Source organism: Gambusia affinis, linkage group LG13 (genome assembly GCF_019740435.1).
Source record: "Gambusia affinis linkage group LG13, SWU_Gaff_1.0, whole genome shotgun sequence".
Taxonomy (NCBI): domain Eukaryota; kingdom Metazoa; phylum Chordata; class Actinopteri; order Cyprinodontiformes; family Poeciliidae; genus Gambusia; species Gambusia affinis.
In genome coordinates, this window is record NC_057880.1 from 25,161,536 (window position 1) to 25,184,177 (window position 22,642).

General features: G+C 38.9%; 2 protein-coding genes across 5 annotated transcripts; one reads left to right on the forward strand and one right to left on the reverse strand.

The window, feature by feature from the left end:
* The first annotated feature begins 351 nt into the window (after window positions 1–351).
* Window positions 352–12,142, forward strand: LOC122842264 (SEC23 interacting protein). Its single transcript, XM_044135982.1, has 18 exons — window positions 352–570; window positions 1,798–2,309; window positions 3,270–3,486; window positions 3,555–3,748; window positions 4,930–5,019; window positions 5,091–5,211; window positions 5,286–5,375; window positions 5,447–5,588; window positions 6,338–6,546; window positions 6,625–6,713; window positions 6,786–6,932; window positions 7,013–7,108; window positions 8,037–8,189; window positions 8,459–8,614; window positions 9,078–9,180; window positions 10,399–10,578; window positions 10,658–10,820; window positions 11,800–12,142. Exons 1-18 carry the CDS (start codon window positions 438–440, stop codon window positions 11,879–11,881), a joined length of 2,877 nt encoding a protein of 958 aa, XP_043991917.1. The 5' UTR covers window positions 352–437; the 3' UTR covers window positions 11,882–12,142.
* Window positions 10,730–20,373, reverse strand: csgalnact2 (chondroitin sulfate N-acetylgalactosaminyltransferase 2). Of its 4 annotated transcripts, none has more exons than XR_006372533.1 (9): window positions 20,232–20,373; window positions 18,373–19,152; window positions 17,337–17,553; window positions 17,123–17,224; window positions 16,348–16,526; window positions 16,172–16,266; window positions 16,006–16,087; window positions 14,756–15,104; window positions 10,730–10,862 (listed from the first exon to the last, which is right to left on the reverse strand). XR_006372533.1 is itself a non-coding variant. In XM_044135985.1 (9 exons), the coding sequence occupies exons 3-9, from the start codon at window positions 19,022–19,024 to the stop codon at window positions 14,812–14,814; spliced, it is 1,620 nt and encodes a 539-aa protein (XP_043991920.1). In that variant the 5' UTR covers window positions 19,025–19,152; window positions 19,717–19,790; window positions 20,232–20,373; the 3' UTR covers window positions 12,098–14,811. The 4 variants fall into 4 exon arrangements, 2 of the variants coding, with proteins under 2 accessions (XP_043991920.1, XP_043991919.1); XR_006372532.1 differs by lacking the exon at window positions 10,730–10,862 and adding an exon at window positions 12,098–14,165; XM_044135985.1 differs by lacking the exon at window positions 10,730–10,862 and adding an exon at window positions 19,717–19,790 and having other exon boundaries at window positions 12,098–15,104.
* Window positions 20,374–22,642: the final 2,269 nt, after the last annotated feature.

Here is a 22,642-nt window from a genome sequence, read left to right on the forward strand (position 1 = left end):
AAATATTTGTGCTTTTGTAAATGTTTGTTTTTGTACAGAAAAACTTTTAACTGATTAACATGGTGTTTTATTTTGTTGTTGTTTTGTTTTATTTGTGTATTTTTGTTTTATCTGTGAAACCCTTTGTGAATTTTATCTTTGAAAGGTGAAAAATAAAAAAAAATATTTACTTACTTAAAATTGTAGGTGCCTTCCTGACCTGTAGGTGTCAGTAATGAGAGGAAGTGTTTGTTTTTGATCTTCAACTAACGAGCGATACCGGCAACATTACAACAGATCTCTAAATCATGTGCTTGGGTAGATGCTCTATTAATCTGTTCAGATGGCACCTTAAGAATCGGTGAACAGTTAAAAAAAAAAAAGCTCCCTTTGGACAGCTGACCCCGTTCCGCCGGCGGCCTCCTCATTTTCTTGCTACGTGTAATTCTGGGGGAAAAATGGCAGATAGAAAAAATAACAATGTCCCCAACAGCAGTGCGAATTTATTGTTCAGCGCCGCCCCGGAATTTAACTTCAACCTGCCGTTCATGCCGGTGAGCCAGGCCACCGGGCCGGCGGTGCTGTCAGGAGGTGAGAGTTAGCGAAACTGTTTGAGAAAATGTTTAAACTGTGGACAGGTCGTTAGCATGCTAAGCTAGCCAGGCTAACATCCTTCTATCAGCTGTTATTGAATGAAAGACACAGAAGCACCACAAAAAATAATCGACAGGTTTGCTAGATTATCCAACTCAGTCGTGAAATTCTGCTATAGCATTCCTGCTATTGGTGTTTATTACAATAAATGGCAAATAAATTGCTAGGATAAAGTGCATAAACCTCACATTAATGTTTCTACAAACTACTGGAGACAAAATGTAGCAAATTTTGATAACCGAATAAAGGTTTTGCCTTTGTTAATACAAAAGGCAATTTTCCCCCTCATTTTAAATCAGTGAATAACTGTGATTGATCACATTTATTTTTGGTTTGAATGGATTTGGTTCACCAGGTGGGATTAGCGTCCAATCTGTAGAATAAATCAATTTAATTCAGTCAAATTATAGATTATTTATCCCAAAGGGAAATTATGATGTCTCTTATCATTTAAGTGTCTTCAAAGAATTGTTTTGGTAATGCTGTAGGCAGAAAGAAATTCCAGTAGGAGTCAGTACTGCAACAAATCTGAGCAGGCCTCTGACTGAAGACTGTTGCTGTATGACAGTCTCATGACGTACTGATGATTATTTTAGTAATTTATTATTTTATCAATTAGTCTGATAAATTGCCACATTCTACAAATTTTCTTTTAACCGAATAAGCCTTTTTTATACATTAGAAATACGTTAAAAGATGCAAATAAACAAATCAGTTAACTTTTTAAAAAGACTTAAATGCAATAACAGCATTAGTTCAGTAAATCTGTACTTGGTGAAGCTAAAACTCACATCAGGAACTTTGACTAAAACATATCTACAAAGTTCTTTTTTTAATCTTAAACACAAAATTTACATGTTTTTGTACAGTTTTAGCTTATTTTCTGCTCTGAATATGTTGCTTTATTTTTGAGTCCATGCACTAAAGTTAACAATTCAGTTGTTAGCAAGAACTGCAAATCCACTTCATTTTCTTTTGCTGAGATGTTGGAGTAACAACTGATGGTGTTTTATTGTGGAATATCATCTTTGCTGCCTGGCGGATACTGAGCTGTTAGCATCAGGGCTGAAACGATTCATCATATGATCATCAATAATCATCATATTGATTAATTATCAACTAATTTAGTAACTGCCATTAAATTTATTATTCTTCGTCCTTTAGAAGAAGATTCCACTGATGTTGGAGAAGAAGACAGCTTCCTTGGTCAGACCTCTGGCATTGCACCAGCATCCTCCTCCACCTTCAGCTACTTCTCCAGTCCAGCCACGACCTCCGACCCATTCGCATCCATCGGCCAGTCGGCATGCCCCCCATCCGCCATGTCCGCAGCAGCCGGACCCGTTTCTGTTCCCCACAGCATCAGCGTGGCTCCGACTCCGCCGCCTCCGTCTGCAGGCTCACAGATCAACCCGGCGCCTCAGGTGTTCGGCGGCGCCGTTTACCAAAGCCCAGTGGGGCGCCACACTCCTCCCCCGACCACCATGACGCCGCCTCCCCCCCTGATGCAGGCGCAGGCTCACAACCCGTACCGCCACACCCCCAGCAGCAGCCGAGCCAGCCCCTACATTCCAGCGCCGGAGATCCTGCCGCCAACACACACGCCGCCGCAGATCCCCTACTCCATCAGCGCGCCGCCGCAGATGTTCTCCCCCCCAGGGCCGACGTTTACAACAGTAGGTGCCACAAAATTTCTATTAGATGTTTCCAAGGTTTAGAAAATCCTCAAAAAAAAATTACAAAGGACGTGTTGTTGTCTTTTAAATCAGATTTTAAAAAATAAGCACATTCTGGTGATTTGTCATTTAAAATGTTAGAATTACAAAGTTGCCTAAAAAGAGATTTTTTTTTTTTACAGCATTTGAACCAGATGAAGCTAAAGCTAAAGCCACAACTCCTCTTGAGGAGTTTTGGCTAAAACATTTACAGACTTTAGCTTTTTTCATTTTAAATGCAAAATGTTCATATTTTTGTGCAGCTTTGGCTTCATTACTTTCATGACTGTTTTTTTAAGTAACATTTTTTTGAGTCTGTAAACTCCAGTTAACGATAAATTGATTACTAAATTAATTGACAATTATTGCAATAATCAATTAAACAGAATTAATCTGAGGAATCCTTTCAGACCTACACCTCATAAAAAGACTCTGAAGTTAAATCAGACGAAACTTTTCTTGTTCTAAGTTAGTTAGAATCATCAAAATTATTTCTATTTGTTAAATGCCAAAAAAATTAGCAAGAACATCATTAGAGATCATTTTTGTAACTTTTATTGCATATTTTGTTTAAATAATTTACCTTAACACAATTTGTTTGGGTTATTTCAATGTGATAAATATTTATAGTTCCTAATTGATCTATGAAGATTATCTTATATTATTATTATTTTTTGTTAAAATTATTGTTTTGTTCTCAGACCAGTCAGAGGATGTGAGACTATTTTTATCTTAACTTGTTCCTGCTGTAAAATGTAGAAACACTCACAAAGCAAAATTATTTATAGCAGTAATAATTGATATAACTGAAACTGTCTTTGTTTTTACTGAAAAAGTTTGAAAACTTGCCTTGAAAATCCTTGAAAAGTGCTTGAATTTTTGTACGAACCCTGATCTGAATAAATCTTTTTTGTTCCTCAGCCTCCTCCCTCACATGTTCATGCGGCTCCTCCTCCGCCAGCTGCCACCGCCGGCGCCGTCGTTCCTGCAGGTCCGATGACGCCGTACAACTACAACTACAACGTCTACGAACCGGTCCAGCCGCACTGGTTCTACTGCAAGCAAGTCGAGTCGAAGAGCGTCTGGTTTCCTCTGAGCATCATCGACTCGCTGCAGCTTGAGGAGACGTTCAACTCAGGTACGGAAACGCAAAGAGAACCGGTGAATATTTCAAACACAAAGTCTGAAGACCTTCGGTTCCTCCAGTCCAACCGGACCCAGAGAACGTGATCGTCCGGACGGACGGCGGGCGCTACGACGTGCAGCTTTACGACCGCATGCGCAGCGCCGTGTACTGGGAGGAAGAGCCCACAGAGGTCCGGCGCTGCACCTGGTTCTACAAAGGCGACAAGGACAGCCGCTTCGTCCCGTACTCTGAGGAGTTCAGCGAGAAACTGGAGGTTCGTAAAGAGGCGCCACCACCTGGCGGTTCACCAGAATGCACCCAAAAATGATTCAGGAAGCAACAGCTGGCTACAATTTGTTGATGGTTTTCATTTCAACTCAAAAATACTTTATTGATCCCAAAGGGAAATTAAATAATAATTTCAGTAATTCGCATAGTTTTAAATATTAAATATCTATTAGTCAAGTCTCAATCCACGTAGGGTTTGTTCTCTGGTTTTTAAAATGACCAAAAAAAATATCAGGTTTTTTTCCTCTAGTTTTTCTTTTGGTAAAAAAACAATAATTTCTAAAAACACAATTAAGTTTTTTTTTTTCTTTTAAAGCTGCAGTAGCTAACTTTTATAAATTTTTGTTACATATTTGTTGGTATAAAACAGACAAATTGTGAAAAAATTAATCTTCCCTGACTTCTCCCAGTGCAGTTCTCTTTTTAAACAGCCATGAAAGTAATTAATTACTAATTTATTTAACTAACGCTGCACCAGTGCAGCACATTTAAGAGCATTAATACCTTCACAAGTTTGGTCAAACATGTAAAAGCAGCTTTAATTTGTTCAGTCAGTGCAATTAGGACTAAAACAGCCAATGTAAAATAAATAAATCCTAGAGTTAGAGTAAATAGATCTGCCCCCATGGATCAGAAACATTGGCTGCATTTACAATTGTGCAAATTGACATTTTGAGAAATTTCAAAACAATTTGTTTTTCAATCAAAAGTTTAGTTGCTTGAATGAGGTGGTTTATTTGGCCTCAATTGAAACATCAATGGAAATACTTTTTTTGCATCACGACTTGCATGATCAACAACAGGATGTTACTTCTGCCGGAAACCATGAAGAAGAAATCTCAGGAAGTAGTTGAAGGATCATGGATCTGCATGTTTTTCAATGAACAAAGTAAAAAAAACACGTGAACGAATTTATCCATGTATGATCATCCATGCATTTCTTATTTAATAGTAACACTGCAATTGCAAAAGTATTGTTTTTTTTACATTAAAATAGCGACAAGGTTTCGTTTACATTTGTAGCTTGTCTCACCGGTAACCAGTGTAGAGTTCTTTTCCATATCAGGATCCATGCAGACATTAAGTTCGGATCGGTGCATTTCTAACTACAAACGTAAGTAATCCATCCTCAGACTGCGACTTCATGAGAACATTTTTCACCTTCAGGCAGAATATAAAAAGGCCGTTTCAACAAACCAGTGGCATCGCAGGCTGGAGTTTCCGTCCGGAGAGACGATCGTCATGCACAACCCAAAGGTCAGCCCAAACCGTCCTCAGTAGCAAAGTACCAGACAAACCCGGTTTGGACGTTCCGTTTGTCCCCGCAGGTCATAGTTCAGTTCCAGCCTTCGTCCAACCCAGACGAGTGGGGCACCACTCAGGACGGGCAGACGAGGCCGAGGGTGGTGAAGAGAGGCGTTGATGACGACCACGACGAAGTGCCTGACGGTATTCTGCCTCGCTGCGGATCCGAACGGTGGAACCAGCATCAGCTCAGCTGAAAATGATTTGTTTTGCTTCAGGCGAGCTTCCCACTGTGGATCATCTGGTGTTCATGGTCCACGGCATCGGCCCGGTTTGCGACCTCCGGTTCAGGAGCATGATTGAGTGCGGTGAGCGGCGTCTCCACCGGCGATCCTTTCTGTGGAAACTTTGATTTAAACGCGGCGTCGTTTGCTTCCAGTGGACGACTTCCGGAGCGTTTCGCTGAAGCTGCTGCACAGCCACTTCAAGAAGTCGCTGGACGAACACGCCATCAGCCGGGTGGAGTTCCTTCCTGTCCAGTGGCACACGGCGCTCCACGGAGACGCCACCGGGGTGGACAGGTGGGCTTGAAACGCATCAGACCCAAACGATTCAGCACTGATAATCGTTAACTTTAGAATTCACTCAAAAAAGATCATTTAAAGAAAAAACAAAATATTTAGAGCAGAAATTAAACCACAACTGAACAAAAAATAAATACGTTTCACATTTAAGATTAAAACGTATTTTTCTGTAAATATGATTTAGCCAAAACTCCTGAAGTGTCAGATTTAGCTTCACTGGTTCAGATTTACTAAATAAATGCTACGGTTTTACATTTTAGGCAGTAAAATGTTTATTTTATTAATTTAAAATACATTAATTAGTTATTTTTATCTATTAATGTATTGAATAAAAAAGGCTTAAGTGTAGGACTGAATTATTTGATTAGTCACAATTGATCAATTATTGAAATAATCGTCAACTAATTTAGTAATCGATTAATTGCTCACAAAAAGCTGCAATCGATACATTTCTACTTAGATTTTCCTGGTTATTTTTTAATATTCACTTACTTTTTTCTTGGTTCATGTAAATTATCTGAACGATAGAAGCTCAGGGTGTAAATGTTTCAGATGTTTCTTCCTGCTTCATGTTGGATTTAAAATGTCCAGCTTGTGTTCTGGATTTGATTTTCACTATTGGATTGAAACTGAAACAATCAGATTAATCACAGTTTAAACGTAATGAAGTGAGTTTAATTACTTTTTAATAAAAGGTAAAGTAGGTGTTTTGTCTCAGTAAATGAATTTATTCTGATTTTTTTCAGGAGGATTAAAAAGATCACCCTCCCCAGCACCGGACGGTTGCGCCACTTCACCAACGAGACGCTGCTGGATGTGCTTTTCTACAACAGTCCCACTTACTGCCAGACCATCATGGACACGGTGGCTCAGGAGATCAACCGTCTCTACGCCGTGTTCATGAAGAGGAACCCCGACTACAGAGGGGGAATATCGGTGGCCGGACACAGCCTGGGTAAAACGAAACCCAGTTCTTCATTTTTACGCGGCAGATTCATGTTTCCGGTTTTAATGGTTACTATTGTCTCTGCAGGATCCCTGATTCTCTTCGACCTGCTTTCCAACCAGAAGACCGTCTCTGCCGCGCCGCTGCTGCCGGCCGCGCCCGCCGCCAACGGGGAGGTAGAGCGCAAACCCGCCAGGAAACGCTGAAATGTGTGGAACTGCGTGTGGAAACGCTGCGTCTCGTTTCAGGTGTCGGCTCCGGCTGCGGAGGAGCCGAACAGAGAGGAAGAGGAGGAGGAGGAAGAGTTTGAGGACCTCGCTGCTGTGCTGCAACATCTGGGCCTCTCTGAGTACAAGAGCACCTTGGACCAGGAGAAGATTGACATCGAGTCTTTAGTAAAAATATAAAAATCTTCTTCTCTTTATGTGGATTTGCTGAAATTTGAAGAAGAAAAAAAGCTTGAATGTTTTTGCAGCTCATGTGTACGATGGAGGACCTGAAGGACATGGGGATCCCGCTGGGCCCGCGGAAAAAGGTCACCAAGTTTGTGAAAGACCGAGTCAGCAGACAGGTGGGCTTTTTAACAAAAACAAAATGTTTCTAACACTCTTCACCCGAGTTACAAAAATCTCTAAAATATATTCTCAACTTTTCCAGCATTTAGCAAATAGAAATAATTTTGATGATTCTAAATAACCTAAAACATATCAAGACCATTGTAGATATAATAAAAGAACATTTCTGCCAAGAAAAAGAAATTTTGAGATTAATTTCAGAAATTTTCTACAAAAAAACTAGAAAATGTATGAGTTTTAAAAATTTAAAATTTGCTTTAAAAATGTGGAAATTCCTGAATTTCACATTGAAATTTTTCGACTTGAAACAGAAATTTACTGTTTTTTTTCCAGAATATTTCTGAGATTAATCTCAAAACTTCAGATTATTTTTTTTTTCAGGCATATTTTCAGCTTTTCAAAATTCAAATTTATTTTCTGGAAAGTATGTAAAATTAAGAGATTAATGTCAAAACGTCAGCTTTTTCTAGAATTTTTTTAACTGTGAAACTCAAAAATGTAAAAAAAAAAAAATCGAGAGAATTTCAGAGATTCTAAAAATTTCAGATTAAAATTTTTTTTAGTTAATTTTAAATTTTTCAAGTTTTTTCTTGAAAATTTCTGTGATTAATCTCAACCTTTCTGATTTTCTTTTGTTTGTTTTTTACAAGCAAATTTTAAAAATTTCAAACTTACAATTTCCAAACTTTTTCTGTGAAATATTTGTGAATAATCTCAACATGTTTTGCTGGAAATTTGCTCCTTTCTTTTCTACAACACTGGACCCAACAGGTTGACCCTCTTTATGCAAGAGAAAACTCAAGTTTTTAAGAAAATGACCTTTTATCAGTTAATCGTTCGCCAATCAATGAGCTCAAAGTCAATAACTGGTAGCTTGTGACCTTTAACCCTGCTGGGGGCGTGGTGGCTCTGTGTGGTTTCCAGGCCAGACGCCAACAGAGGAAAACCGAAGCGAAGGAGGAGAGTCGGGCCGCGGTTCCCCAACCTGCCAGTAGCGCCACCACCAAGCCACCAGTGGGCAGCACCGTGTCTTCAGTCCACGTCAACTACAACTACTTTGAAGTTGGAACTGGGCAGGTGGGTAAACCACTGAAGAAGGAAGCTGATTGGTATGAACCGGAGCGGAGCGGAGCTGACATTCTCCCTGGTTCTGACTGGTTCTACCTCACTCTGCCTGGTTCTGACTGGTTCAGACTGGTTCTCCCTGGTTCTGACTGGTTCTACCTCACTCTGCCTGGTTCTGACTGGTTCTGACTGGTTCTACCTCACTCTGCCTGGTTCTGACTGGTTCAGACTGGTTCTCCCTGGTTCTGACTGGTTCTACCTCACTCTGCCTGGTTCTGCAGGTGTCAGTGGTCTACCACAGCCTGGACTTTGAGCCGGTGAACTTCTTCGCCCTGGGTTCTCCGATCGGGATGTTCCTGACGGTCCGCGGGCTGGAGAAGATCGACGAGGCGTACCAGCTGCCCACCTGCAAGGGATTCTTCAACATCTACCACCCGGTCCGAAGAGCCTGAACCTTGTAGACGTTGGGAGTTAAACGTCCACAAACTGTTTTATCTAAAGCTGAAAAACTGATCACCATGTGACCGTTTCAAATCAATAATTATTGATTAGTTTCTTGTTTTAAATACTAGTTTCCTGTTTTATCCAGTTTTTATTTTTAAGCAGTTTTCAGGCAAAGTGGGGGAACTTGAAACTGTTACTGCCAGTTACCCAGCAGGCTGTTGCTAGGCAACCGAAGCTGGGGGAGGGAGCCTTGAAACTGCTTCTTACCCAGCAGTTTGTTGCTAGGCAACCATAGAGTGACAGAGAGTTGATTCCACCCGTGAATATTCTATATATTGATTATTGAATATTCTATCAGATGTATTACCTATTGATGTGATATTTATTGTTATCGATTTATTGCCCAGCCCTACAGCGTCTGATTGACAATAAGCTAACGGCGCCGTCTTGTTTCAGCTGGACCCGGTGGCGTACCGAATCGAGCCGATGATCGTTCCAGATTTGGACCTGAAACCCGTTTTAATCCCACATTACAAAGGAAGGAAGAGGCTTCATCTCGGTAAGAAACTTCTGCTGACTGATCGGCTTTCAGAGGCTGTTTCAGTTCTTCCTTTCAGAAAAACACTTTCTGTTCCTTAATCTCAGTTTACTGTGTGTTGAAACTGAGATTAAGGCGTGAATAGAGTGGAAATAAAAAGACACAGACTCTTGTTAAAGTTATTATTTTCTGCCATCTGAGTTTTAAATCTCCACCTGGATATTTTTGCTTATTTTAATTGTATGAAGTTCTTTAAATGTGAGTAAATATATTTTCCCATTTCTCCATATCAACTGGAACTTTTTATATCTAGCAGTTATTTTCACAACGTACTAAAAGAGTCTCAGATTAAACTGAAGTAAAACTTGGTCCCTGCTACGGCGGGGGTGAAATTACCGTAATAACCTGATACCAGTTAGAAAGCGCAGCGTCTTACGCAAAGTGTCGAGGAATTACGGTCCTACAAATTCGGCTGTGTCGTTGGCAACACGTAATATAGATTCTGATCTAATCTCAGATTAGCTAATCTTACTTCACATATCCTGGTATGAATTAATCTAATCTAATCTAATTAGATCTAGTATAAACTCATCTAAAATAATTTTGTGTAATTTATGATAATTTTTTCAGTTGTTTTAAAAACTCCAGAAAAAAAATTTTGGGAATCGGTGAAATAAATTTGCTTAATGGAGACGCCCAGTTAAAAAATCCTCATTTTTTTAATAAGAAGTTTCTCTGCAGGATGAGATTTTTTAGTGCATTCCATAAAATACACTAATTTTGACATTGTAGTTGTTTGTGATGTGAAAAAAAGTCTTTCTGTTGCAGTTTTGTGAAATTCACAAATTTCAATACAACCTAAAAAACTTGATTTTACGATAAAAAGTTTTGGCGTTACGGTTGAGGTGTTTTTGGATAAAAATTAATATATTTCTCAAAACTGCAATGGAAACATTTTTTTAATCGCAGTTTTGATCACATGATTCAGTTTTTATATGAATCATGTGATCAACAACAGGATGTTACTACTGGCAGAAACAACAAAGAAGACAACAGGAAGTGGTTGGATGATGTTTAATCAATTATCGCGTGAACAAACTTATTCAGATTTGATTTTTATTGCGTTTCTGATTTCATGGAAAGAAAGCGATTGTGAAATTTTGACATTAGCGTAATATTGATAAAGTTTGTAACGGAGGCGCAGCTCGTTTCAGGGCGTTTTGTGTGAATCGGTTGCAGAGCTGAAGGAGAGTCTGTCTCGGATGGGTTCGGACCTGAAGCACGGCTTCATCAGCTCGCTGCGCAGCGCCTGGCAGACGCTCAACGAGTTCGCCCGCGCCCACACCTCCTCCGCCCTGCAGGCCGAGCTCGCCATCGTGGCCAATCAGATAGAGGAGGAGGAGCAGCACGCACACGACGGTACGTCTGTCGTCTTCTTCTTCTTCTCTTTGACTCCGGGTCCGTGCGATCGCCACAACGCTGTCGTCGTTCGCCACAGACCATAAAGTCGGCGAGAGCGCAGAGCTGCAGAGGGAAGACGAGCCGCAGGTGAAGATCGGGATGCTGAACGGAGGGAATCGGATCGACTTCGTCCTGCAGGAGAAACCCATCGAGAGCTTCAACGAGTATCTGTTCGCCCTGCAGAGCCACCTCTGCTACTGGTACGTCTGGGTTTACCGAGCCGAGCCGTTCGGGTTTTCACTCTACGGTTCATGTAAAAGGAAACAATGAAGGGTTAGAGTTTTAGCTTTTAATCCGTAACGATGTGACTGGATATTTAAGACAAAAAAGGTAAAATTATTGAGCCCAGAATAAATTATTACCAGAAAAATAATTTTAAATTATGAGGAAAAGTTGATTTAACAACAGGCTCTACATTCCTCATTTAAATGTTTTTAAATTATAAATGTACAATTTCATTCTGGTGATATTGTGACTTAATTTTTATATTATTACAACTTTTTTCTGGTAGCAATGAGTTTATTCTCTGGCCTAAATATACTAAAATAGCCATCTATCAAAACACAAAAACTCTGTATAAATTTTTGTGTTTATATAATAATTGATTTGTCCTGAAATGTTAATTATTAAAAAAGAGCTGCAGGAAAAATAAAAACAAGTATGGAAATTAAAATATGAAATTAAAAATAGTTAAGAACAGAGGACTAATTGTGACGATAATTAAATATGTAAAGCAGAAATGGCTTCCACTTGCTAACTTTATTTATTTTCTGTGTATCATAAACTTTAAATTGGTGATTCTGATGCAAAAACTAGTAATTATTTAGTATAAATACATTTTAGTGAAATCTTGTTTTTCTCAGATAATCTCACCAAAGTGCTGCAAAGAGTTTTTTATTCAAGATTATTTATATAAATTCAGGGGAGCATCGATCTTATAAAAAACGTCCAATAACCTTTTTATTTAGTTGTTAAATATAGTGACAAAGTTTCTGAGTTCTCCTGAATCAGCTGATCCCCTAAAATGTGACATTTTATCTCCCTGCAGCTCATAGAAAATAAACATTTAGCAATTATTCTGTTGTGGTTTTATTGGAGAGTTTTGATCTTTTGTTTCTTGGGTGAAACTAAAAACCGTTGAATGTTTTTTCACTGCCGTGTTTCTGTTTGTTCCTGCAGGCAGTCCGAAGACACGGCGCTGCTTCTCCTGAAGGAAATCTACAAAACCGCTGGGATCCATCCGGAGCCGCTCGCTCATTAATACTCTGATTACTCAGTTCTGTTTTCCTATTTTTATTGAAGTAGCTTATTGTACACAGATGAATAATACGTTGGTATTATGCCATTTGTCTTAAATTAAGAAACAAACGAATGAGTTGGTAGAAGCAGAGACACTTGACAGGGTTGATACATTTTTATAGCAAATATACAATAAGTGGCCAAGGCGGAACAGGAACAGCCAATGCAGTCGGATGTAAGTTATTCATGGACAAATCGTCACAATAAATCCATTTCCTGCTCATTTGTTTTTATTATTCAGCTTTTAACCGTGGTGTGCCGCCATGAGGAAGACATTTAGTTTCTCCTGTCAAGTCAGAAACTTTGAAACGGCCTGAAAAAGCTGCAGAATAAGCAAAAATGTAAATAATTACAGTACAGAACCCAACGCAGGAGCAACTTGGTATATTTAAGACAATCAAAGCCAAAGCACCTGTTTATGTAACGTCCTCTCAGCTTAAAACAAGCAAAACAGTTAATATATTCCTCTAGAACCTGCAGGTTCAACGTAAAGTCTGAAAAGTTTGGAACGTATTTACATGTAAGAACGACTGGAAGAGATTCAGAGGAAGAACAGCAGCGTGAGCCGCATGCTGTAGTTTATCCTCTGATTGGTCCAACGCATTAAAACTCTGACACAATCCTACAATAAAAAACACAAAATGGTCCCTTTTTATCCACACAGCCAGTCTGAACAAAAACTGACATTTTCCTAGTAATACTCTGTAAATAAATCAACAGGTTCTCTATCAGAGGCCGAAGCTACGAAGAAATATTTCTATCCACATTTTAGTGCAAATCTGACCTTGTGGATTAAAAATAATTATTTTTATTTGATCAGTTTAGTCCCTCAATTAACTGGTAAAATATTCCTTAAAGATCCCAAAACAGACGGTAAACGAATCGATGACGAGTTCAGGTGACCAACATCCAGTCGTTTGAAATCTTAAAGCCAGACTAAGAAGAAAATGTTATTAGAAAATAGTCAAAATATTGTGAGAAAAAAAGTCTAAATAATTTGAGAGCCATATTACCAGAAACAAAGTTAGTGTTAAAAGAACAAAGTCAGAATAACGTGAGAAAAAAAAGTTGTACGAGAATGAAGTCGAAATAATACAAAAAAAGTTGCATTTTAAGAGAGAAAAATGTTGTACGAGAATTAAATCAGTGGTAGAAAAATAGTCCACGAGTTTTCTCGTGAACTATTTTTCACGAGTTCAGCGTCATGAGAAAAGTCGTAATTGTACGAAAAAAGTTACGTTATGAGACAAAGTTGTATGCGAATTAAATAAATGTTAAAAGAATAAAGTTGCAATTGTACGAAAATAGTCACAAGGAGAATAGTGGAATAATATGACAATGTCAGACTGTGAGGAAAAAGTTGTACAAAAAACTGGATAAAATTGTTTCAAGAATAAAATCCTCAGAATAAAGCATCTAATATCAGGAAAGACACGAGGAAAAGTTGTACGTTAAGTTAATATTGTGAGAACAGTCATAAGAATAAACTTGCAATATTAGTAGAATAAAGACGTAAATTTTCCTCCCTGAAAAATAAATTAAATTGAGCAATGCTGAGCATCTTGTGAAGTTATATTTTGGTTTTAAAGATAAATAAATAATCTTGTAGCATCAGATAATTTTCACCAGGACGTGTCGGATCTTCATCAAGGCTTTCATCTCATTGAAAACATTTTTCTAGTCATTTTCCATCTTCATTCTGCCAACATTATAACTTTAGTCTCATAATAATAAAAAAAAAATCTTAGTCTGGGCCTAAAATGCAGTCCAGCTTTGTACGGGAAAACAGTAGTGCCAAGAATCGAGCCGTAACTCTTCCTTCGTAGTGTGGGCCTCTGAAAATTAAACGTTCAGAATATACTTTAATCTCCGCTGAGAGAAAGTGCAACTTCCTGTTGTTCTCATGCTCAATAAATTAGAAATGTGATTTTTTTCCCCCCAACTGGTTTTCCGTTTATTTTCCCCAAACACCGCTGGTGCTGCTGCCTACGCTTCTTCTCTGTGTCTGAGAAGCAGCTGAAATGTTTCACATTAAAAAGCAGCAAGAAGACAGCGAAGAAGCCCTGACCCTCAAGGTCACGCTGACCCTCAAGGTCAAGCTTACCGATTTTCAAAATGTTTGCAGAAACAAAACACGGTCCTCTGTACACCGCAGGGTCTTCCTGTCAGTTAAATACTGATGATTTGATCATAAGGCTTCCATTTTGTGCCACGTTTCACATTTTTCTACATTCATCCGTCTACAGCTGTGCAGAGAAAAGCAGAAGGATCGATTAACCGCAATTAATCATTAATTAACTGTACACCGCCACATCTTCCATTAATCTGGATTAAATATCTTTTTGCTGCGGCGCCCCTTTAAAGCTACAGCATGTAACTTTTAAGATATATATATTTTTTAAATTTTTGTTGAAATTGTCTTCATGTTGTGACAGTTTGATAAGAGACAGATGATCTGAAGAAAACATGCTTCTCTGCCTTCTATCTGCACTATCTAGACAGAACCAATCAGAGCCAGGAGGCGGGTCTTAGCGCTGTCAATCACCGCCACCTCTTTCTTCTGTCATGAATGCTAGGCTAATTAGCATGACTACCAGTGATGGAGGATTAGCCGTTTTACTGCAACAGCAAGTTGTTTCTCCATCATTCACACATTTATCAGTGAGTTCACGGCGATGATTGACAGCGCTAAGCCCCTCCTACTGGCTCTGATTGGTTGTTTTTGATGCATTCCTTCAGAAAGAAATAGTAGCTCAGGTGGAGGAGATTGATCTTTTCACAGATTATCTGTCTCATATCAAACATGTAAAAACCTAATTTTAATAAAATTGCGTACTGCAGCTTTAAGTCTCGTTTGGGAATGTCGGCGGCGGCTCTTCCTCTTCCTCTTCCTCAGGCCTCCGTCTTGCTCTGCGTTTTGAAGGCCTGCTTCCGGAGGTGGGCCTCGATCTCGTCCCGGAAGACCAGCATGCCCAGGTGGGGGTGCGACGCCTCGTTCATGGCTTTGGACTGGATGCACATGCGGTACTGCTCCGGCGTCAGCTCGTCCGCGCACTGCTTCTCGTGCCACAGGTGGAAGAGGCTGGACACCGGCGACCGGATCACGATCAGTTCGCTCCGCAGGTACTTCCTGTACAGGTGGACGTCCTCCACGCCCCAGCCTTTCACTTCCAGATCAAATCCGCCTGCAGGAATAAACATCGATCGATAAATTTCTTTCAATCTCGGATGGTTTTTGACATTGAACACAGGAAACGATGTGTCGAAACGATTAATCACAATTAATCAATCATTCAAATAATAGAAAAATATACTAAATTTGCAACTAATTAACTCATAAAACTGAACCCATATACACACATTTATATACGCCTATGTTAAAATAATACAAAATTATTTCAGTACTTATAATTATTTGCTCTGTTACTATAATTATGAGTGATCCTGATATTTGATTGGTTAACCTGCACAGCATCTTAACTACTGACCAATACACAACTATAAGATAATTTTGTGCTGCAACATAAAAAAATTAAATGTTTTAAATGATTTAAGACCAATATGATTAATCAGCTCAACTGTGATTAATCGATTATTCGTCAACTGGATTGATTAATCGTTAACTGGAGTCTCTCCAAAAGGCCATTTACTGAAAGAACAACAAACTCAGAGCTGTAATTAAACCAAAAATGTATTAAAAAATCTGGTTTTAGCATCAAATGACTCACATGATGTTTCTACTGGCGCAAACCACAAAGAAGACGACAGGAAGTAGTTGGAGAATTAGGTTTTTTTTTATTATTTATTGTGTAAATAAACTCATTCATGTGCGGTTTTAATTGTTTCTTATTTAATGGAAACAATTGCAAATTTTTTCAACATTGGCAGAATATTGATAAAATCTTGCACACATTTGCAAAGGAAGTGCAGCTAGTGACAGGAGATTCACTGATGCTTTTTTAAGAAGTTGTTTTGCTAAAAGTAATAAAAGAAAACTGTTAAATAGATCAGATAAAAGTGTTTTTAAGTCACTATAGGATGATAAATAAATATAATTATGAAATATGTAACTTGTTTGTTGCTTACCGATGTTTAGGAAATCTGAGCGATACTGGCAGGTCATTCCAAATCCGAAATCTCTCCAAAATCCAGCGTCTTTTTTGTGAACCTGAAGATAAAAGTTCAGAGGTAAAATTTTACATCATTTAAGGTTATTCAATGTTGATATGAGTGTTGATTTTAGGGGTCTTACCAGCTGGTGTTCAATAGGTGGAGCCAGCTCCAAGCTTCCGTAAACGATGGCCGGATTGTACAGACTGAACACAACCGGGTAGAAAACCTTCTTGTCTGCAAAACGTGAGAAAAATGTATTAAATGTTGGAGCGTTAAACTGGGAATACAAAGATCCGAAGATGTGGAGGAACTGACTGGGAGCGGCGTGGAGCCGGCACGTGTTCAAGAAGTCCAGGGAGAAACGAATGTCCACGTCGCAGAAAAACATCAGGACGTCGCCGTTCTTCCACACGTTGGCGCCGATGTCCAAACCGCGGCCGCGAGAAAACTCCTCGTCCACCGGGATCAGAGTGTAATTAGAGAAAGTCTCCTCTCTGCAGGGAAAAACAACGTTTCATACAGTTTATGTGGATAAAAACTAGCAAAGTGACAAGGGCTGAAATGAGTAACTGATTATTTAAAGAATCGCTAATGAATGTATACAGATACAAAAAGACCATTTGCTGAAAAGACACTCATAAATATATAATGAATGCAAATTCATATTATTGCACTTTAGGCAATTAAATGTTTCTTATTTAAAAAAATTATTAAAATATTATTTGCATCTTTTCATGTATCTCTGATATAAAAAGTCTTAAGTAGTTAAATGGAAAATCAGTGGAAAATGCTAATTTCTTTTTATGCAATTAATCAGATTCTAACAAAATTTCAACTTCATTTTGGTAATAATATATTATCACCACTTTATTCTCCTGTGTTTTTACTCTAAACGGTTCTTCTCTGATTGTTTTATTTAAATAAATAATAACTAAGTTTCCTTTCCTGTCCAGTCCACCAGTAAGTGGAAGGTTTTAGTTTTTAGTTGTGTTAACTTGGTGCAACTTGAAATAAAAAATAAATAGATCATTTAAAAAAAAAAATTAGTGTTGAAAATAAGAAAAAGAGATAAAAGCACAAGAAGACAAACCTAGACATTTTCTCGAGCGATGACTTCACTTCCTGCAGACCTTCCTGTCCAAAATAAACCACGGTGAGATGGACCTGCTTGTCCCGCTGAACACACACTTCCCTGGAAACAGATTATTTTTATTTTCGTTGGCAGTCAAGTCAGTTCCCACAGAGCTGTTTAAATAAACAACAAGCAGCTTCATTTCTCAGACATCTGAGGCTCGTCGTCTCACCTGAAGTTTTCTAAGAACTGTGAGAAAGTGTCGACTCGGCCCGCCAGCGGCACGATGATGTTGATGATCATCCCCAGCGTCTCCACCGATGTGCTCCGGACTTTCATCACCGGCCCAAACGGCCGGAAGAGCGAGACGTGTCGGAAGCTGCTGGAGTCCTTCTTGGCGAAGAAAAGCTCGTAGAGCGTCCCTTTGTCTCGCTCCGTCCTGTACAGGCCTGCAGCAACGAGACGCAGCCAGAGAAAACGGAGACAGCAGAGCAAAAACAGTCGTAATATTATCAGAATGAGGTCAAATGAGGATGTTGAGCATCTTCGTTTCATTTTAAGGTAAAGAAATATTAAATCACATCAAATTATCAGCAGCAGAACTTTGAAATGAGCAAACGACTGAGTCTGTTTCCAGCTCATCATGTCAGATCTATAATGAGATTTTTTCTCATTAAAACTTTTTTCCACAAAATTTTTAAAGAGAAAAATTTTTAAGATAAAATTTCTAAGGTAAAATTGCCTCAATACTCAATTTCATGACTTTATTATCATAATTGAACAAAAATTATGGCAACCTGGAGCCAATGTTCTGTCATAAAACTCACAGGAGGAATGAATGAAATAAAAATATTTTCTGTAATTTCTAATTAGCTTTTTAGAAAAGAAATTAAGAATTAAAAAAGATTAAGATCAGATATTGGATCTTACGGAAGAAGATTATGGCCAAAATAAATCAGTGATGTGACTTTGAAATTATGAGATTAAAGATAAAATTCTGACACTGGAGTCAGAATTCATACTTTTCATATCAAAATATTAATTTCAGAATTCTTAAAGTCAAAATTCAGAGGTTTAAACCAAAAGTAAAAATTCAGAGGTTTGAATTGGATTCTGACTTCAATCAGAATTCATACTTTTAATTCTGAGATTAAAGTCATAATTTGTACTTTTCATATCAAAATATTGAAGTCAGAACTCTCAGATTAAAGCTTGTATTGTTGGCCCTGTTGCTGTTCCGTAGATTCTGTTTGTTTGTACTGTCTTGCCTTCCATAAAGTGGCTGTCAGTGTAGGTCTGTCTCTGCACGGGGACGTCCTCCTCCACGCCGTCCTCCTCGTCCGGGTTGTTGATGATGTCCAGCGCTGCCTCCACCGCCTCCACCAGCTCGTCCCGCCGGTCCTTGCGGACCGGCTTCTCCTCCGGGTGCCGGGTCAGCCCCATCTCCAGCTGGTACACCTTGGAGGAGGTGAAGCTCTCGAAGGGCACCAGGGCGTACTCACTGGGCAGCCGCGCCCCGGCGTTGACCTCGGCCTTGTCGATCTGGGAGTGCAAGAACTCCAGCAGGTCGCCGGGTTCCTGGTCTCGATTCTCGCCCAGGCCCTGCACGCCCGGCGGCTCCTTCTTCTCCTGTATCAGCTTCAGCTTGTCGCTCATCTCCTGCAGCTCCTGCTTGAGCTGCGCGATCTGGCGCTTGAGGCTGGAGGAGCGGCTCACGTGGCGCTCCTCGTGCTCCTGCAGCAGCGCCTGGTAGTACTCCCTGCTGAAGGGCTCGCCCGCCGCGCCGGGCAGCGTCTGGCTGGCGTCGGCCGGCGGCGTGCACTCCAGCAGGTAGGCGAATAGCAGCAGCACCAGGAGCAGGAAGAGGGCCAGCAGGAGCCAGCGGACCCGGCCCTGCACGGGGAACCCCCGCCTGGGCATCACGTCCGCATGTGACCTACAGCTGGGAAGTCTGCATCGCGTTCGTCCTGCTCACATCGCACAAAGTATTCCTCTAAAACGCGATGCTTTGCTGCCGTTTCATGGCTCCGTTTTGTTCCAACAATCACCTGTGAAGGACAAAAAAACCCACAGAATAACGACACCTGTCAACTTAAGAAATATTACCGAGTTATAAATCCTCCCAGAAGTTATTGAGATAAACGATAATATTGGTTTTAGACCATTTTCAAGTAATATAATATAATGCCCTAATAGTGCAAAAGCACATTCTCAAATATCAACAAACTCTAAATTCTAATGAAAATTTAATTAATTAAATATCCAAAAATAAATAAACAAAACAACAACTAAAACTCCTTATATCAATATTATACTAGATAGCAGTCACTGCGTTTCCAATAAAAATGTGCCCAAGACTTTGTCGGTATCCCCATCATGTTGAAACTCCCTTCACAATTTTCCAATTGCAGTTTTTCCATTACATAAGAAATTTGTTTAAAAAACATATTTGACACTATTTATGTCTCAAAGTGTAAATCGAGCTCAAAGCAGATTAAAACCGGCAGAATTCAGTTTCCGCTGTCACCACTGAGACAGTCCAGTCTTTCTTCTCCTTAACCAAATTGAGACATGTCTAACATTTTTCTTCCACTCAACTTTCCAAGAATTACCTTGAATACAGCACTTAGACTCTTTAGCGACGACAGCTTGAGGAAATAAGTGACTGTCAAGTCAGCACTCTTTTCTATGATAGTAAAACACAACATGGTTATAACGGAGCATTTCTGTAATTAAAGACCATCTTTCATTAGTCTCATGTCGCATTTTAACGGTCAGGCGAACTGACTTTTTGATTTTCATCAACGAAATCATTCGAAATAAACGACTAAAATATAACAAAATTAATCCAACGAGGAGCCTATATAACAATATTATTTTGTTAACCGACACACGTTAATAAACGTTTCAATAATATTCATTCTTATTGATTAAACATCTAATTTACGAACTAGCCGAGCCGTTACTGTACTTACAACTGTAGTCTTATTTTGAAAAATCAAAAGCGGAAACACGGAAGGTTCTGAGACCTTAGAGACGTTGAGCTCTCCGCGACGCCCCCAGCTTATCTAGCTCCCTAAAAATAACGATCATTAATCGGTGATGGTAGTTAAAAAATGTTCCTCACCTGGTTTTGCGTTCGTCCATGTCTGCCAGTGCTCGAAGCGGAAATGTTTCCCACGAAACCAGCAGCAGACAACAGCTTCTGCTTACAGAGCGCCACGGAGCACAGCGAAAAGAGTGGGTAGTAGTCTACTTCCGGTCACAGGAGAACCAATAGGAACTTTGTTGGCAACTGACGTCATAAATCACGCTGCTTCTCTTGTATCTCACAGTAATTATTTTACAACTCTGAACGCCATCAATTTCCTCGTGGGAAATTAAATGTTTTTGTAACTTAAATATATAATGAAGGAAAGATCTCCTGTAGCAGTCTGTGTTACAGTGTACATATCTTGACAAATTATCATGAAGAGGACGCTCAAGGTTTCTTAAAAAAATGGCAAATTAGTTCTTTTTTCATTTTCTTATCATTAGTAGCATTAACATAAACTCCTACGGCATTTTTGAGATTGTGTAGTATAATATAATATAGTATAATATAATATAATATAATATAATATAATATAATATAATATAATATAATATAATATAATATAATATAATATAATATAATATAATATAATATAATATAATATAATAACTGCGACAGACTGGCGACTTGTTCAGGGTGTACCTCGCCTCTCCCCCAGAACGTTAGCTGGAGATAGACACCAACACCCCTCCGAACTCCTCTAAGGGACAAGGGTATACAGAAAATGGATGGATGGATAATATAATAAGATGTCAAAGAGGTTTTACTGCATTTTCTTCATTTTACGCTGTAAATTCTCACTCTTAATATAACGTTGACCTCTTTGTGAATAAAAGCTTTTGTTCCAACAATCACCTTGTTGGAACAACAAGAAAGAATAATTCTAATTATTCTTTAAATAATACAAATGTAAACATAGAAAAGTGACAACATGTGTGCTGCAGAAGAATCTACAGTGAACTACATTTTTCTCAGATGTTGCATGTTTTGTCTGCTGCAGTTCATGACCCAGAGCTGATATCTGTGATGACGCGCTAAATGAATTAACCCTGATGTTGGTTCAGATACATGATGAATCTGTTTGATCTTTATCGTTTTTTATCACGTTTCCCAAAGTAAACCAGGAAATGTCATGAGGGCTTATTTTTAGTTCCACTAATTTCCTTCATTAAACCCATTAGAACCCATTATGGACGGATTAATCTGTTATTTAGAAGGATTTGCCCTGATATTATACCAGCCATATTCTTCTGGGTTTTTAAAGATTTATTTGAAACATTATTAGATAATACGGCAAGTTAAATTATTTTTAAAATCATAAACTGAGGAAAATGAACTCTACTAACTGAATAAAACAATAACATAACTTACTATGTTAAGATTAGGTTTCAGAAACGTATACATAATATATATATAAAAACATAATGTATACACATGTATGTACAGGAAGCATATGTAAATTTGATTTCTAATTTTATGAATTCATTCATGTTTTGGCTGAAGATAACCCCTATATATGGCCACCTGTATAAAAACCTTCTAGGTGTGCCACTGGTCTACTGCAATGTATTGGAAATAAAATGGAAATCAAATTCTATTTATCTGCTGTATTAAACAAACTACTCAAGCAAACTGCTGATTTGAAGTTATTATTTTTTTTATTAACCAGAACAAAATCAAATACCATAACAGCAATAAGACACATTGCTTTACATTATTATGACAGAGAATTTGAATGAGACACAGGATGAGCGCCGAGCCGCCATTAAAGCCTCGTCTCCTCTGATTGGACCAGCCCTCCCTCTAGTGTCATTTTTAGTAAAAACCGAAGAGAAATGTTAGAAAAAACAAAGAGTTCAGGCATTCGTTTTTCTTTGGAAGCTTTGAAACACAAAGCAGGTTTGAGAGTTTCAGGACAAAACAATCCAGTTATGAAAACGTTTTTTTGTCGGGATTTTTCTTAATCTCCTGGGCTGAAACAGGAACCTCATAATCAGCTGGAGGCCGTCGTAAAAAGCAGCACAGGCACTTAAAAGACATCGACACTGACATACAGTCTGGTACAACAGTCATGCAGTGATACAGTTTGGTCAGCATGACCTGTGAGGTAATAACGAGGAGCTTGGGGCTGGTCTGAACAACAAGAAATAAGAATAAAACTGTTGAAAACAAACAAAATGGCGGGTATCGACCCTTTGCATGTGACGTCACGCTGTTCGGAGCGCAGTCCGCTCTGCCATGACGGACGTCGAAACAACTTCAAAAAACAGACATCTGGTAGCCTAATTTCACTCTTATTTAATTGATTCCACTTTAAAAACAGACATTACAACTATTACTCGATTACTATTCTTGAATACACTCTGTGTAATGCTAAGATAAATATCAGTGACATTTACTGTAGTACTTCTTGCTGAACTAGCAGAATTAGGTTTGCTAATGTA